General features: G+C 48.5%; 2 protein-coding genes across 4 annotated transcripts in view; both read left to right on the forward strand.

Moving 5' to 3' along the window:
- LOC114510873 (zinc finger protein 883-like) overlaps positions 1-16,660 on the forward strand; it is a 26,106-nt gene extending 9,446 nt beyond the window's left edge. Inside the window, exons 1-4 of one of the 3 annotated variants that reach the window (XM_036013405.1) lie at positions 1,711-1,746; positions 3,994-4,062; positions 10,180-10,306; positions 12,072-16,660. In XM_036013405.1, the coding sequence (XP_035869298.1) occupies positions 4,015-4,062; positions 10,180-10,306; positions 12,072-14,026 (2,130 nt within the window). In that variant the 5' untranslated portion in view covers positions 1,711-1,746; positions 3,994-4,014 and the 3' untranslated portion in view covers positions 14,027-16,660. Of the gene's footprint in view, positions 1-1,710; positions 1,747-3,993; positions 4,063-10,179; positions 10,307-12,071 lie in introns of those variants that run through there. The other 2 variants (XM_036013404.1, XM_036013406.1) reach the window with 2 other exon arrangements.
- The window catches only part of LOC114510883 (zinc finger protein 420-like), a 297,564-nt gene that overhangs the window by 236,006 nt on the left and 44,894 nt on the right, over positions 1-16,664 (forward strand). The gene's annotated exons all lie outside the window — the stretch shown is intronic.

Here is a 16,664-nt window from a genome sequence, read left to right on the forward strand (position 1 = left end):
CCCAGTTCTTCCCAGTAATCCTTCTCAGCTGGTAGGGCTCCCTCAGTTCCCAGCACCATCAGTTGTGTCACCGGGATATCTGCTAAAGCTGGGTGGTGGTTCCCCCTTCTAAAGCTGCAGGGGTCCCCACTCTGGCAAAGCCATGTGGCTCTCCTTTCTATTGCCACAGCCGCGTGGTCCTCTCTGCACAATGGCTGCGGGAGTCTCCACTCTGCCAAAGCCACATGGTTCTCCCTCCACTGCCCCAACCACATAGCACAATGGCTGCAGCATCCGGGCATAAATCCCAGCGCCAGTCTTCCACTGCAGCCCCATTTCCAACTCCTCCCACAATTGGCTACACTTGACAGCACTCTCATATCCTTCCAGCTTTACATGGTGAGTCTGGGCAGGCGGGGCCCCATGTCATGGAGCCAATCTTCAAGCTCCCACACAGGTGCTGTAACTAGGGGGAGTTGCCTCCCAGTTACATCTTGGGGGGAAGTTTCTTCCATCACCCCCCCCCCCAGAGCATGGCCACAGCTATTTAACATATTATGCAACCAGTTAAAAGTTATAAATATGTTAAATGACCATACCAAGGGTTAGCTGCAAAGCTGTTGCTATGCAAAATAGGTCTCAATGGCCCTGCTCCATCTCTCCCTTCCCCCAACCCACACCTGTGTGTGTGTGGGGGGGGGGGAGGGTTTGAGGACATCTTAATATTGCCTGGACACCTTGAGTTCTGGACCCCATTCCAAATCCCTAGCTGGGGTCTCCTCTTGGCTGCACCCTGTTACACACAGGCTCCCTTTCCCTGCACACAGAATTTCAAGTACTCTCTCCTGTGCTACCTTCCCTTGTGATAACGTCTGGGTCAGGGCTGTTGAATCAGCTGCTAAAAAGTGTCTCCTGCGCCCTGTCTTGGTTTATCATCTCTCCTAACACATGCACAATAGAGGTCAGAACGGCGGTAGAGGGGAGTTGCTGGACCCAAGACTAGCTTGTCAGTCTGGGGATAAAGAAGCAATGGTCACAGGTGGACCTTCCAGGTGTACACCAAAGATTGGGAAGTTAATTGGGTCGTCCTGCACCCGAAACCAATATAAACCCAGCAGAAGAAAGGGATGCACCCTTGCAAACCTGGCCAACACCATGAGTGTTAACCGGGCCGCGTGGCACTGGAGCGCCTCTGCCAACGGTATTTTATCGCACGTGGCGCCTGCCCAGCAGCGGATCCCAGGAGGGAGCCAGGAGCCAGTTGAGCAGCCAGTGTGACCCTCCCCCGCCCTCTCCTGCTAGCTCTTCTCCCTGCTCCCCTCCCCCCTCCTCGCCCTCCCAGCCCTCCACACCCTCCGCCCACCGTGCCCCAGCTGCGTCCCAGCCCTCTCTCCGCTCCCACTTCAACTACCCACTCCCAGCACTGTATTCCAATCATCCGCGAACCCCGCCTTTTTAAAAAAATAGCATATCCTGAGGGGAAAGCAGGGAACAGAAGTATCCCAGGTATGTGCCCTGACTGGAAATTGAACCGGCAACCTTCGGTTCACAGGCCAGTGCTCAGTTCACGGAGCCACAACCCCGCCTTCTTGAAAGGGCTGCCTCCAGGGCTCCTGGGAGAAGCTGTGGGCCGCGTTTCTTCCCTTCGTCCAATCTGCCGCCCTGGCTCTGCTGCGAGGCCTGGCGTAAGGGTGACTCGAGGGTTTCTGGGAAATGTAGTCCGCCGGTCAGCGCCCATGCCGGTCCTTTATCTGAGGGAATTGCTCGGTGAGGCGGGGCGTAGGAGACTCGGTGCGTATCCCGGGAAGGGGTATGAGCACTTGGGAGCTGGTGCGGATCCAGGAGGGTTGTGAAGGTGAAGGTGATGCCTGAGGTTCTGGGAGGGGGGGGGGGGCGGTGAGCGTGTGCTGCGCTGAGACTCCCTGGAGGTCTCTGTGAGTGTGTCTCCGTATTTATCACCGCGTGTGTCGTGTCCCGGTGGCCTCCTGTGTCTCGCCTTTGCTCGTGTGTGTGTCGACTGCCCGTCTTGATCTCTCCGGGTTTGTGTGCGTGTCTGTCTTTGTTTCCGTCCGCGGTGTCTCAGCGTGAGGGCGCCATCCAGGTGTCCATCTGTGTCTGGTCTCTTCTTCTGCACCTGTGTGTCTGGGTGTGAATGTGTCTGTGCGTGTGGAGTGATTCTCTTGTCCAAACTTTACCCTGTCTGTGTGCACCTGCACTTCTGTCTCTGGGTATGGCTGACGTGTGTGAGTAGTGGGTGCGTTGAGGGTGCCCTCCCGAGAGCGTGGGGAAGACGGCCCTCCTGGACAGGCGGGCCTGGCGGATCTGCCTGCCTGCGGGTTCCAGAACCCATCTTCTTCCTGGCCCCTGGCCCTGGAGGGCAGGATGTGTGTGGTAGCCAGGTGTGGGGCTAAGGAAGAGGGTCAGAGACCCTGCCCCATGCTGACCTGGGTTGGTTTGTTCACGGAGTGCATGTTGGGTGCTCAGGGTATGGTTCTGAGCATTTTATAGGCCTCCCAGTAACTCTGAGGTAGGGACCCTCACCACCCTCATTTTGCAGATGGGGAAACAGAGGCTCAGAGACTTTAAGTGAATCACCCAACACAACACTCAGGCATCCAGAGCCCCCACACTAACCACCCCACAGATGGCAAATCACAAATCCTTTTTTCCCCTTAGAAACAGCTGACAGAAGGAAATGCCAGAAAGCTTGGACAGAGGAGGAGGAGAAGCCTCCATCCCTGGCTCTGCAGCCTCAAATCTGAAGCCACACTGGGTTCAGAGGTCACCAGCCTTGTGCACATGCCACTTCTAGGGCGACTGCCTTCATAGCCTCTTTTTAAATAAAGTAAAAATTAAAGTTCTGGTTACATTGCTATATGGACAAATATAGCCCATACAGGATTATACTCACTTTTTCTTAGGATTTTGAAAGAAATGATATTTTTTAGGGCCCCTACAGGTGTCAGAAGCCTTGGGCCCACTGTGCCTCCTGGGTAAGTTGGCTCTGGTGGCTTTCTTTCTGGCAAAAGGAGTCCTTGTTTTTGACCTGGTGGTTCAGGGATAGGAGTCAGATGCTGCAGGTCTAGAAAGAATACATTTGTAAAAATTAAATTCTGTTTAAAAATTCATGAAGTCACTGCCTGAAGGAGACCTGGGATTTCAGACTAGACACTCAGCCTTCTGTCCTCTGCAGTGTTGTTTGTTGGTCAGTTGGTATTTTGTTTCTAGGAACAGTGCTACAATAAACATTGTTTATATTTATTGATTTTAGAGAAAGGAGTAGAGAGAAACATTGATCATTTGCCTCCCACACACACCCCAACCAGGTATCCAGGGATCAGACCCACCACCTATGTACACACCCCGACTGGGGATCAAACCTGCAACCTTTTGGTGTATGTGTTGACACTTCAAACGACTGAGCTACGCAGCCAGGGTGGGACTAAGTTTACTGTGTGCCACACAGCCCCAGGCTCTCTACCTGTATCTCTTCATTGAACCTCACAGTAATCCCACACTTTTGGGGGAGCCCTGGACAGTGGAGGTGGTTTGAAGTGTCATCTAGGGGCTGGGTCCAGGACTCAGAGCCAGGGCAAAAGCAGCGGGTCCTGTTCCTCCCTTTAGGCCAGTGTGCACATGTATGTTTGTTGAGGGAGTGTCAGTATGTCAGTGTGAAGTGCACCAAGCACATGAATTAGACATACAGAGCCCAGCCCCAATCCTACCTCTGTCATTTTGGGCACGTGGCTTATCTCTCTGGGCCTTAGTTTCCTCATCTGTAAGATAGGATGAGAGAAAATAGCTCCCACACTCAGGAGTGTCAGGAGGATTAAATCAGAGATCTTTGTCAAGTGCGTTGGATGCTATACCTCCTTATGCGTTTGCTGTTAACATGTGTTCATGTCCCTGTCTGCCTGTCTTCTAATGGGTGAATCTGTCTCTCCTGTCTGCATTGTGCATCAGGCCTCAACCTGGTTTCTCACTGTGCCTTTCCCTTTCTCTCCCTGCATACAGCCTGCCCATCCCCTGGTCACCATGGGCACTGGAAGAATGGCCACCCAGCCTCTGACCAAGAAGGCCCTGGTAAGTCATGTCACCCTCTTGTACTTCCTTCATAAAGGTCAGGCTTCTAAGCAGGGATGACCCTCTGCACCCCGACCCCCCCATCAGGACCCTGTCTCCACCCTGAGGAGGGAGAGCACTGGCCTGACACTGGTTTATCAATTGCAGGGGACAGGATATCTCAAGAGTGCCCTGAGGCCTCTCAGGAGATACTGTTGGGCACCTGGGAAATGGAAGCTTAAACATGTTCCATCAAGTGTGACAAAGGCCCCTGCAGAGGCCCTGGGCAGTACGTGCTGGGCAAGGGACCTTCAGCATTGGGCAGATGGTATACATATCCAGGGATTGGGAGGAGGATGCCTGTGGAAGGGACTTGTGTATATCCCTGTCTCTTGCCATGGTATTTTAGTGAGTGAGTATTTGTGGTGTTTTACTCTAAATTTCCTTTTATGCAAGAAATACTTTACAAGAAAAAATATATACATGGCCCTGGACAGGTAGCTCAGTTGGTTAGAGGATCTCCTTGATATGCCAAGGTTGTGAGTTCAACCAATGAATACATCAATAAGTAGAACAACAAGCTGATCTCTCTCTCTCTCTCTAAAATCAATAAATTTTACACATATACACACACACACATATATATATGTGGCTAGGCATAAACCTTTTTTTTTAACCTACCAGAGGATATGTTATTGATTTTTTTTTAACATTTTTTAAAATTTTTTATGTATTTGTTTTTAGATAGAGGGGAAGGGAGGGTAAAAGAGAGGGAGAGAAACATCAATGTGTGGTTGCCCCTCACACACCCCCTACTAGGGACCTGGCCCACAACCTAGGCATGTGCCCTGACTGGGAATCAAACTGATGACCCTTTGGGTTCGGAGGCCGGTGCTCAATCCATTGAGCCACACCAGCCAGGGCTGTTAATTGACTTTTAGATACAGAAAGGGGAAGGGGGAGGGGAGGGGCAGGGAGAGGGAGAAACATAAATGTGAGAGGGAAACATTGATCGGTTGCCTCCTGTACACACACCTATAATCAAACCAACAACCTTTTGGAGTATGGGACAATGCTCTAACCAACTGACCCACCTGGCTAGAGCTGAGCATAAATATTTTCCCTGCATTTTTTATCATTTCTTTAGGGGTGATTCCTTGCAGAGGAAGATTGGGGTAGGTATTCTTAAGGCCTTTCTGAAGTGTTCATAGTTCTGGATTGGGACAGTTTATACTCCCACCATTGTGGAGGAGGGGCGGTGACTTTTTCATGTTGGCCATTGTTCAGTGCTTATTCCACTCATTGGATAAAATGACACCTGGTATAAACTTTCCGCATGATAAGTGACAAGTGATTTCATGTGATGTTTTACTGAGTAGCATCATTTGTGGTATTAGTGAGGTTTGAATTTTAGAAAATATTTATTGGCCATTTCTGTGGGCAGGCAAATTACCTATCCTGTGCTTTACCAGTCGAAAGGAATCTTAGCATTCTTGTCATTTTTAAAAAATATTTAATTAATTTATTATTAGAGAGATGGGAAGGGAGGAAGAAAGGAAGGGAGAGAAACAACGATGTGAGAGACAAACACCAATCAGTTGGCTGTCATATGTATGCCATCCGGGGACCAAACCCACAACCTAAGCATGTGCCCCGACTAGGAATGGGCTGGCAATCTTCCTCTCTGCAAAATAATACCCAACTAACTGAACCACACTGGTCAGGGCATCAGCTTACTGTATATTTTTTTAAGTCTAAAAGCATTGCATATTTTTAAAGTCCAATCTGTTGGTCTCTCCCCCATTATTTTTAAGTGGAGAAAGCATTTCTTCATCCGCAATCTGCCCACCACCTACACATCTTCCTTCTTTCCGTTTATCATTTGGGTGTTAACAGTGAACTTTTGAACATTTGTTATCCACCTGGAATTTGTTTTGCTGTATAAACACGTTAGTTCTCATACCTGAGAAATTTGGTGTCATATCCTCTAACACCTTTATTGAGATGCACCCCACACACCACAATGTGTACAACTGGTTTTCGGTTGTGCAACCATTGCCACATTCAATTGTAGAATACAAGCTAGAGCCAAAATAGGTGTACAGTTCTGAGTACGCAAAACACAGTTTATTCTTGTATTATTATTTATTCAATATTGTGGTTTTTCCATATGAATACCTGTTGACCTACTATTGCCTCACCTTGTATTTCCATCACCCCGAAAGGAACCATCACTCTCGTTTTTTCCATTAACACCCAGCCCTTGTCAACTAGCCATTTACTTTTTGCCTCTGGATTCGACTATTCTGCCCTCTTTTTTTTTTTTTTAAGTTCTCACCCTAGCATATATTTATGATTTTAGAGAGAGTGGAAAGTAGAGAGAGAAACATTGATGTAAGAGAGAAACACCATTCAGATGCCTCCCACATGCACTGCAACCAGGGACTGCTCCCATAATCTTTGGTTATACAGATGATGCTCCAGTTAACTGAGCCACCTGTCAGGGATGGACATTTATTATAAATGGAATCACACAACATTTGTTTGTTGTGTGTCTGGCTGCTTTCACCGAGCATATGTTTTTGATGTTCATCTATGTCATAGTAATGTAACCAGGCAGCGTGAGGTCCCGTCCATTGTTGCCATGTATATACATAACACAAAGATTTTATGGAAGAAAATAGGTTTTATTAATAGGGTTCCCAATTTGGGTGGGCTGAAGCATTCCTGCTCTGATCCCTTCTTTTCCACAAGACACAGAAGCCCCTTTGCTCCCAAAAAGATTACAAACCAAAGCTGTGCCCAGAAGTTCCCCATTATTGCTTATGTGTTTTTTGGGAGCTTAAGCTGGCCATGCAAACGGGTCTCCATCCTTTCCAGGGTATGCACTAGTGGGTTTAAGAGTTGCCATCATCTTGCATCAGCTCTGCCTCTCAGGGTCTGGGGTGCACTGCCAGATCAGTCCATAGAGTCATGCGGGGGAAGCTCCATTCGTGAGGGACCTCCCAGCTCAGGCCTCCATGCGCTGCTCTGTCTGTGCACTGCCTTTAAGGCAAGAGAGAGGAGGCCATTCAGGACCTGTGTGCCACACTGCACTGCACTGCACTGTGTTGTAACATTTCAAGGGCCGGAGCCTGGTGAAGCATGCATACCGGTGTGAGAGCCTGCTTAGGGGGAGCTGGCTTCCAACCATGTGGAGTCTAAGCCCACTGTGGGCTAGGCATCTGCTGGTCTCGCCAGTGCTCTCATCCGTGCTGGGCCAAGCAAGAGCCCAAGAAGTGATGAGAGCAACAGACTCCAAGCCCAAGAGAGGGAGCATCTGACCCCCCTTCTGTTTCTTTAAACGGAATCCTGCTGGTTTAAATCTGTCCCAGAATCCCACATGCTCTGGAAGCCAGTGGGCATGTCCACCTTTCCGACCAATGAGGACTGCTGTCAGACATATTTGCCTTTTCCTCTCTTCCAGCCGCTATGTTTAGCAAAGGGGCAAAGCCTCCAGTCTTTTCCTTCCTTCCTGCTTCTCTCAAATCAATGAAAATATCCTTGGGTCAGAATTTTTAAAAAATACAGCCTGATTTCAGCGCTTTGGAATGGGGGTGAGTTTCTTCTTGTGGAGAAGAGGTTTGTGCCTGAAAGGTTTTCTTAGGCTCCACTGAGGAATAAATGCCAATCAGCCACAAAGTTAGGCAGTATAGAGCTTTATTGGGGTTTGTGTACCTGGGCAAGGTTCCCCGGTCCGCAGAGTGGGGCTGAGGAAGTTGCCCCCAAGTAGAAAATATGGCGGGGTTTTATTTTGGTTGGTTCTCTTCGTGGGAGCTGGGGATTTGTCTCCTTTGAACAAAGTGGCAATATATCACTGGTGGTTCTCCTTATGCCCTGGTTTGACGTCGGCCGCCCTGGTTTGACGTTGGTCGTCTTTTCTGGGTTGTAGTTCAGCTGCCATTTTGCCCTACCCCACCCATCCTGACAATGCCATTAAACAAGAATCCAAAACAGATGGAACCCTGGAGTGAGTGGCCTCAGACCTGCTCATAGAGCACTCAGAGGGGTTGGAAGCTCTTGGAGGGAAGCCCCATTTCCAAGGGAATCTTCTGACCCTTCGGTGGGGTACTCGTATCTCCCCTACAATAAACTAGTTGTTAAGTGTGGGCTCCCAGATGCCCAGGACGTCTCTGGTGTTCAGCCTGTCCCGGCCCAGGCTTGGTGCATGGAGCCTGCGCAGTAAAAATTTCATTGAGTGAGTTCATTCAGGCAGAAAGACTTACATAAGACTTTCAGCAGGAGTTATATTTAAGAAATTAAAAAGAAATAAATACAAACATAAAGGGGGGCAGGAGGAAAATTTGGGAGGTGGTAGATGAGTTTGTGGCCTCGTTGGTATTGATGATTTGAAAGATGTGTACATACTTCAACCTTATCACACCTTGTTTTTTAATTACGTGCAGCTTTCTGTATGCCAATTATACCTCAATAACATAGTTTAAGAAAAATAAATTATTTTTTTACCAAAGGATGAATGGGGCAAAGAATCGTATAATAATAATAATAATAATATAAATATTAATGATAAAAGAGATATATAACATGTCCAATTAATCAAATGATAAACAGCACCAGTTGACATTACTAAGAGCTTCCTTCAGCCATGCCACACTGTGGAGTCACACATATGTGACCTTATTTAACCTCATGATAGCTACAGAGGCGGGTGTTGTTACTAGGAGGTCCATTGATCTAACGGGCTTAGAAAAGTTAAGACAGTTGTTCAAGGAAACACAGATGGGGAGAAAGAGCCAGAATTGTGTTGTACTCTCCCAAGCTCAGACTCAGCCACTGCCCAGTACTGCTTCCTGGTCACATGCTGGTTGTCCCAAAAGGAAGAGGCCAGCATGAGTCCCTGTCAGGCACTCAGACCACAGAGGGATTGGTTAACACTTGCATCCTCCTCTCAGGAAGAATGAGCCATGGTTCATGTTCCACAACAGATATGTTACTCTGCAGGTCACGGGGCTGCTGTCACAAAGCACCACTGACGGTGGGGCTTGGACAACAGGAATCTATCTTCCCACAGGTCTGAGGCCCAGAAGTCTGAGGCCAAATCATCTGTAGGGCACTGTTCCCTCTGAGGGTGCCCAGGAAGGGGCTGTTCCCTGCGTCTCTCACAGCTTCTGCTGGACCTGTGGCTCGTGGCACTGTAACTCCCATCCTCATGTGGCGTGTCCCTGCGTGCATGTCTCTGTGTCCAAATTTCTCCTTTTTATAAGGACATCAGTTCTGTCACCTTAGGGACCACTTTCTTCAGTGTGACCTCGTCTTAACTCTACACCTGCAATGACGCTGTTTCCAAATGAGGTCCCATCCTGAGAAGCTGGGAGTTAGCACTTCAACACAGGAACTCAGCATGAAACTCAACCAGTAATATGGGTTAGACTAAAACCTGACACAGAAGAACCACTTAGTGAGTGACAGGCATCATTAATGCTGTGGTGACACACTGTAATCATCATGTCATCTTGTCATCCACCACACTATAGAGCTATGTTTATTTCAGCAAGGGTTCATGGTGTTGCGTCCTCAGTACCCCATCTGCCATTTAAGCCTCAGGTCTAGATTTACCTCCCACCACCAGGAATCTCCCCCCAGGGACCCTACCACCAACTACACCTTCCAGCTTCCCAGATGCCCCCTAGAGCTGCCACTGCTCGGGCACTTCTCATGATGGTATTGACCAGATTGTAGGTTATGGGTGTTTCCATTTTATAGGTTTGAGGTAATATCTCATTGTGGTTTTAATTTGCAGCTCTCTGATGATGAATGATGTTGAGCATTTTCTCATATGTTTATGGGCCATGTGGATGTCCTCTTTAGAGAAGTGTCTATTCAGGACCTTTGCCCCTTGTTTAAATGGGTTGTTTGTCTTCCTGGTGAATAGCCCCATAGTTTATTTGACCCTCTGAGGACCACCTAGTGTACTTAGGCACCAAGGACACTGAGTAGACAGACCCTTCAGAGCTCCGCAGCCTATCAACACAATGTCAGGTGCATCCTGTGTGTCTTCCTGATCCATTCAACCCTTCTGGGAGCATCTCCCAAACTGAGGAGGGCCCTGAAGTGAGTGGTGTGTGCTTACTCTTACAGGGGTCAGTGGCATTCAGGGATGTGATTGTGGACTTCACCCAGGAGGAGTGGCAGCAGCTGAAGCCTGCACAGAAGGACCTGTATAGGGACGTGATGATGGAGAACTACTGGAACCTGGTCTCACTGGGTAAGAGGGCAGCTTGACTGTATTACTCACCCTCTGCTTGTCCCTTCATAGTGACACAGAAAATAAAAAAGATGGACAGATCTGACATGCAGGATATTCAAATTACTTGAAGTAAAAATAAAGTTGATAGGTGATGAAATGGAGTCGAGTATTTACCTCATGTATAACAAGATTCTAAATATATAAAGAACTCCTAGAAAAAAAGAAAAAGACCGAATGAATGATAGAAAGATGGACAAAGCTTATGAGCATGCAGTTCCCAGATGTAGAAATGCATGGAGTTAAACTAAACAAAAGATTTGTAAGCCTTGCTAATAGTCAAAGAAGTACCAATTGGGGCACAGAAATACAACTGTTGCCCATGAGGTACACAAAGATGAGAAAGAATAACAGCCCTGGTCAGGTGTGGTTCAGTTGGTTGGAATGTTGTGCTGTACATGAATAGGTTGTGGGTTTGATCCCCATTTAGGGCACATACCTAGGTTGCCAGTTTGATTTTTGGTTAGGGAGCATGCAGGAGGCAACCAATGGATGTTTTTCTCTCACATCAATGTTTCTCTCTCTCTCTCTCTCTCTCTCTCTCTCTCTCTCTCTCTCTACCGCCCTTCCCTCCTTCTCCACTTCCTTCCTCCCCCTCTAAGGATGTCCTTGGGTGATGCTTAAAAAATATTAACAGCCCCATGTAGTATGAGTGCATAGAGAAAGGGACTATATTTTTGTAGCCTCATGTTCAGTCAGCTATTTTGGAAGACACTTTGGCGTCATCAACCAAATTGTAAATGAATTCATTGCTGTAATCTATCCTTAAAAGTGTTCCTGTAAGTGTGCAGAGCTTTCATAGGAAGAAAAATCAAGAGAAATGCCTGGATGTCCACCTACAAGACTGTTCGACCATATCAGGGTGTAGCAATATGATGGAAATCACGAGATTCTCAAAGATGAGCACCCTTTGTAGTCTCTGACACAGAGAGATGTCTCTTGTCAGCTGTGTACCACTCCCACTTCTTTGGTTGCCTCCTAGGAAGCAGGGTTCCAGGTAGCCAGATGTTCAATTTTTTAATGAGATTTTTGTGTAAGATCTCACAGTTTTCAAATGCTGGAATGAACTGTGAGATACATATGCAGAATGTGGAACTCAGGACAGCCTCCTAGGCTGGAAACAGCAATTGAGGAACACACAGGACACACCCAGGAGAGGACTGGAGTGTCTGGGGTCAGCAGGGCAGGATGAGTGTGTAAAGAAGAGGGGTATGGGCCAGCCACCATGGCCAGGCCGGTCCTGGGCAGGGTAGGAAGGCAGGAGCTTTGCTAGCTGATAAGGCAGCAGAGGACAACCAATATAGCCACATAAGAGTCAGCTCTTACTTTATCATTTCTAATTACAGTCCATGCTATGAAAGCACAGCTGGCTGAAGGCATACAAGACGAGGCCTAGAAGCCAGGATCTGGGTGCAGTGAACCCTCAATGAGTTTGCAGGAGCCTTTGATCTGCTCCTCCAAGCTCGCCTTCCTCTTCTTTCTCTCTAGGGGTCTGTCTGCTGAGCTCTGAGCTCTGCTGGCCACTTTTGCGCCCACTCTGAAGGGGACTTTTCTCGCTCTCTGCTCACCTCCCTACACCTCACTGTCTCAGCTCACATCTTCCCTCTGTCCCTTCGACAGGGTATCCCCCTACTCCCAGGTTGTGCCTTGTCATGCCTTGGGAAGGTCCTCCCTCCCAGCTTTGTTAACTACATGTGTGTCCTCATCTCTTTCCCCCTCCCCTCAGATTTGGAGGCAAGACCTGACATGAAAGAATTGGACCCACAGGAAGACAAGTGGGAAGACAGACCATCTGTTGTGGTGGTGGTGGAAGGACCCAAGAGGAACGGTGCCCAGGGTTACAACTGTGAAGGAGTGAGAACACAGAGTGACTGGGTGGGGCAGCGACAAGGTAGCCCAGGGACATGTCTGAAGTGGTTGGACATGTCCCAAGCTTTATCTCCTCAGTGTTGTGAACTTACAGCATTCATGCACCAAAGCCCCATGCCAGTCCCACCAGGATCGGAAGGACCGAGAGAAGCGGGAACGCACTCCTTTGCCATGTGTGGGAAGGACTCGGGTACTTCAAGCCTAGATCCTTCCTCCAGACACTGTGCAGAGAAGAAGCCCTATGAGTGTGGGGACTGTGGCAAGGCTTTTAGCTATAACTCATGCCTGAAGAAGCACCAGCGAATCCATACCAGGGAGAAGCCATACCATTGCGGGGAGTGCGGCAAAGCTTTCGGTTATAACTCATCCTTGAAGATGCACCAACAAATACACACCAGGGAGAAGCCCTTCTCCTGTGCCATGTGTGGAAAACAGTTCCTCTGGAAATCTTACCTCTCTGTCCACCAGCGCATGCACACAGGGGAGAAGCCCTTCTCCTGTGCCACATGTGGGAAGCAGTTCCTCCGTAAGTCATGCCTAACCATCCACCAGCGTGTGCATACTGGGGAGAAGCCATACGAGTGCACCGTGTGCAGGCGCACCTTCAGTCAGAGCGTGCACCTAACAGAGCACCAGCGGACACACACGGGTGAGAAGCCATTTATATGTCCTGAGTGTGGCAAGGCCTTTAAAAGGAACTCATCACTGACTCTGCACCGTGGGATCCACATGGGCAAGCGGCCCTACACATGTGGCCAGTGTGGCAAAGCCTTCACCAACAATTCCTTGCTCAGGGAGCATGGGTGTGTGCACACCAGGAAGAAGCCTTACAAGTGCAGCCAGTGCAGCAAGGCCTTTAGCCAAAGCTCCTCACTCAGAGCGCACCAGCACATGCACACCGGGGAGAAGCTCTACAAGTGCTGCCAGTGTGGCAAGGCCTTTAGCCTCAGCTCTTCACTCAGAGTGCACCAGCGCATCCACACTGGGGAGAAGCCCTACAAGTGCTGTGTCTGCCAGATGCACTTTGCCACACACAGGTCCCTTGTGGTGCACCAGACTGGCCACAGTGGCAAGAAGCCCTATAAGTGCGGCCAGTGTGGCAAGGCCTTCAGCTACAACTTTTCCCTCAGTGAACACCGGCACATGCACACTGGGGAGAGGCCCTACAAGTGCTCCATTTGCCTGATGCACTTTGCAGTATGCACATCCCTGGTGGCACACCAGGCCAGCCATACCAGCAAGAAGCCCTACAACTGTGACCACTGCGTCAAGGCCTTCAGCCTTAACTACTCACTCAGGGAACACCAGCGTGTGCACACTGGGGAGAAACCCTACAAGTGCAGCCAGTGTGGCAAGGCCTTTAGTCACAGCTCCTCGCTCAAGGAGCACCAGCATGTGCACACTGGGGAGAGGCCCTACAGGTGCTCCATCTGCCAGACGCACTTTGCGGTGCGTGCATCCCTAGTGGCACACCAGGCCAGCCACACCAGTGGGAAACACTACAAGTGCAGCCAGTGCGGCAAGGCCTTCAGGCAAAATTCCTCACTCAGGGAGCACCAGCGTGTGCACACTGGAGAAAAGCCCTACAAGTGCAGGCAGTGCAGCAAGGCCTTTAGCTTCAAATCCTCTCTCAGGAAGCACAGGCTCATGCATACTGGGGAAAAGCCCTATAAGTGCAGCCAGTGCAGCAAGACCTTCAGCAAGAACTGCTTGCTCAGGAAGCACAGGCATGTGCACACTGGGAGTAGCCCTGCCAGTGCTCCATCTGCCAGAAGTGATTCGTGGCACTCTTGTCCCTGCAGGAACACCTGACCAAGCACACAATGGAAAAGCCCTATACGTGCAGCTGGTGTGGCAAAGCCTTCATCAGAGATTTCTTGATTCCCATCTACCATGGGATCTACCTGGGAGACAAGCCCTGTAAGTGTGACAAGTGCAGGAAAACCTTCAGCAAGAACTTCAACCTCACACAACACCAGAGGATTCACACGTAGCAGATGTGCGTGGGATCTCAGAATCTACACCAAACAGGCAGATCCTGAGTCCATGGGCCAGTGCTAGACTTGACAGTGCAGGCCCCAAGTAGACACAAGAGAAATCCTGCCCAGACAGGTCATAGGAATGTAGGCACTGGGGACAGGCCACACCATGCTCACCATTTGATTCCCCAGCATGCCCAGGGCCATGTGGAAAGCAAGCTCCCCACAGGTCCAGTATCTGGGAACGTGGCCAGGGGCACTCTGGCTCCAGACCGAGCTGGAGTAAACTGTCCTATGAACTTGGATAATGCATTTAGTGTCTCTGGGACTCCATCTTCTCAACACTAAAGTGGAGGAGTGGGAGGAGGAAAGAAGAGGGGGAGGTGGGCTCCATGGGGACATTGTCACTTTGTCACACATGCCTAGATGTAGTCCAGAGATCAGGATGTCACCATCTATGTGTTTCCTTGTTTTCCCCACACACAGCCCCTCGTTTCCCTGCAACACCAGCTGGGAGGCCCCAAGCTCATAAGCTGTAGAAGTTACCAGGTTGTTCATGAGGAGAAAAAATATTGTTTTCAGGATTAGGAACTAACAGTAGTACTTTAGATACCAAAGTTTCTCATAGTGGGCTGTTAAAAATTTTTTTTAAATAAAACTTTGAATTAAATGACATCAGCATTGTTTTAAACAGTGGTCAGGTACAAAAGATTCAGGGACTGGTAGTCCTGTCCAAATGAGTATTATCAGTTGTGGGGGGGCAGGATCACAAATACCTCACAGAAACCCCAGGAACTGAGCAAGCCTGTCCCAGGCCATGCGTCTGCTGCAACCCCAATTCCTGGCTTGGGAATGGTCACACCATGTCTCATGCCTGTTATCAGAACAGGTTTCCCTGAGGTTTGCTGGTCTCCTATGGTGATGAAGAAATACTATCAGAATATTTCTGTGATGGACAGAAATTATATCTGTCCATCTGCCCACCACACACACACACACACACACACACACACACCCCAGCAGCATCAGGAGGTTCAGTGAATTCTCATCTGTTTTCCTGAATGCTCATTTCCCCAGTAAACATCTCCCATGGCATGAAATTTCATCAGGGGAATTTCCCTTTGGCCCAAGTTTCTTTAAAGAGCTGCCTAGCAGGGAATGTGACCTTACAGATGATCACCTGCTTTCTATAGGGGTTGAGAGGTGGTGAGAAGAGGAGAGGCATTTTTTCACTGCTGAATTCCATGGGGTGCAGGGAGGTTCATGTGACTGTGACAGGTGTGTGTGTCAGGGGATTGTGAGTTGGGTCAAGAAGGATCTAAGTTGTTTTCTTTCCTGCTTAGTGTTGGGGAGAGGCTGTTTGAAGACATAAGAAAGTAGATATATAATACATAAAGACCTAGAAACTGCATCCTCTGGTAAGCAGGAGACTCTAGAGATGAGGGTTTAGGTGAACAGCAAGTCAGTCAACAAGTGTGAGTGTCTCCTCTGGGCCAGGCAGTGTTCCAGGCGCTGGGAGTCCAGCAGTGAGTGAACCAGAGACCCTCATCTCGTGGAGCCCATACCACTCTTTTCTGAGCGAGATTGGAGGTAATGAGGTAGAAAGTGAATGGCGGGGCTGTTTCAGCTTTGGCAGTTAGGGAGGGTCTCTCAGAAGGTGGTATTGGAGCACAGCCCCAGTAAGCAAAGAGAAGACAGCTGTGTAGATACTGGGGGCAGGACAGTGTCCTCTCAATCCAGGCTCAGTAGAGCCATGCTTGAAAGAGAAAACATTGGTAAGCCCCCAAGGATTTGTCCTTAGGAAGTTTGTTGAATATATTCAGTCCATCTGGGTAAGACATGGTGAGGAATTGTGGAAGATGCTCTGACATACAGCATTAAATAAAAAAGCAATTGACAATAGTATCTACTATGCATTCTTTGTTTGTGTGTGTGTTTTTAAATACAATTCAGTGAAATTTATTACATGGTATACAAAAGCTGAAGACATACAGGACAGTAAAAAAGTAGAAGTCTTACATTTTTAATATTTTGCCTTTAAAATGGCATTTTATTTTCATGTGGGCAAAAACTGGCAAATGAGATATCTACTGTCTTTCTTTTTTTAATCCTTACCTGAGGATATGTTTATTAATTTTAGAGGAAGGGAGAAAGAGAGAAATCAGTGTGAGAAACATCGATCGCTTGCCCTCCATATGCTTCTCAACAGGGAATTGAACCCACTACCTGGGTATATACCCCGACCAGGAATCAAAACTGAAACTTTCTGGCATATGCCATGACATTCCCACCAACTGAGCCACCTTGATGGGCCATGAGATCTACCCTCTTAACATAATTTTAAGTGGGTAAGATGGTACCATTAATTAGAGGACAATGTACAGTAGCAAATCTCTAAGACTCTTCACCTGCATAATTGAGACTTTATGTTCATTAATTGTCAAGTTAAGTTAAATCTTTTCAGGTTCATA

The sequence above is a fragment of the Phyllostomus discolor genome, chromosome 12 (assembly GCF_004126475.2).
Source record: "Phyllostomus discolor isolate MPI-MPIP mPhyDis1 chromosome 12, mPhyDis1.pri.v3, whole genome shotgun sequence".
NCBI lineage: Eukaryota > Metazoa > Chordata > Mammalia > Chiroptera > Phyllostomidae > Phyllostomus > Phyllostomus discolor.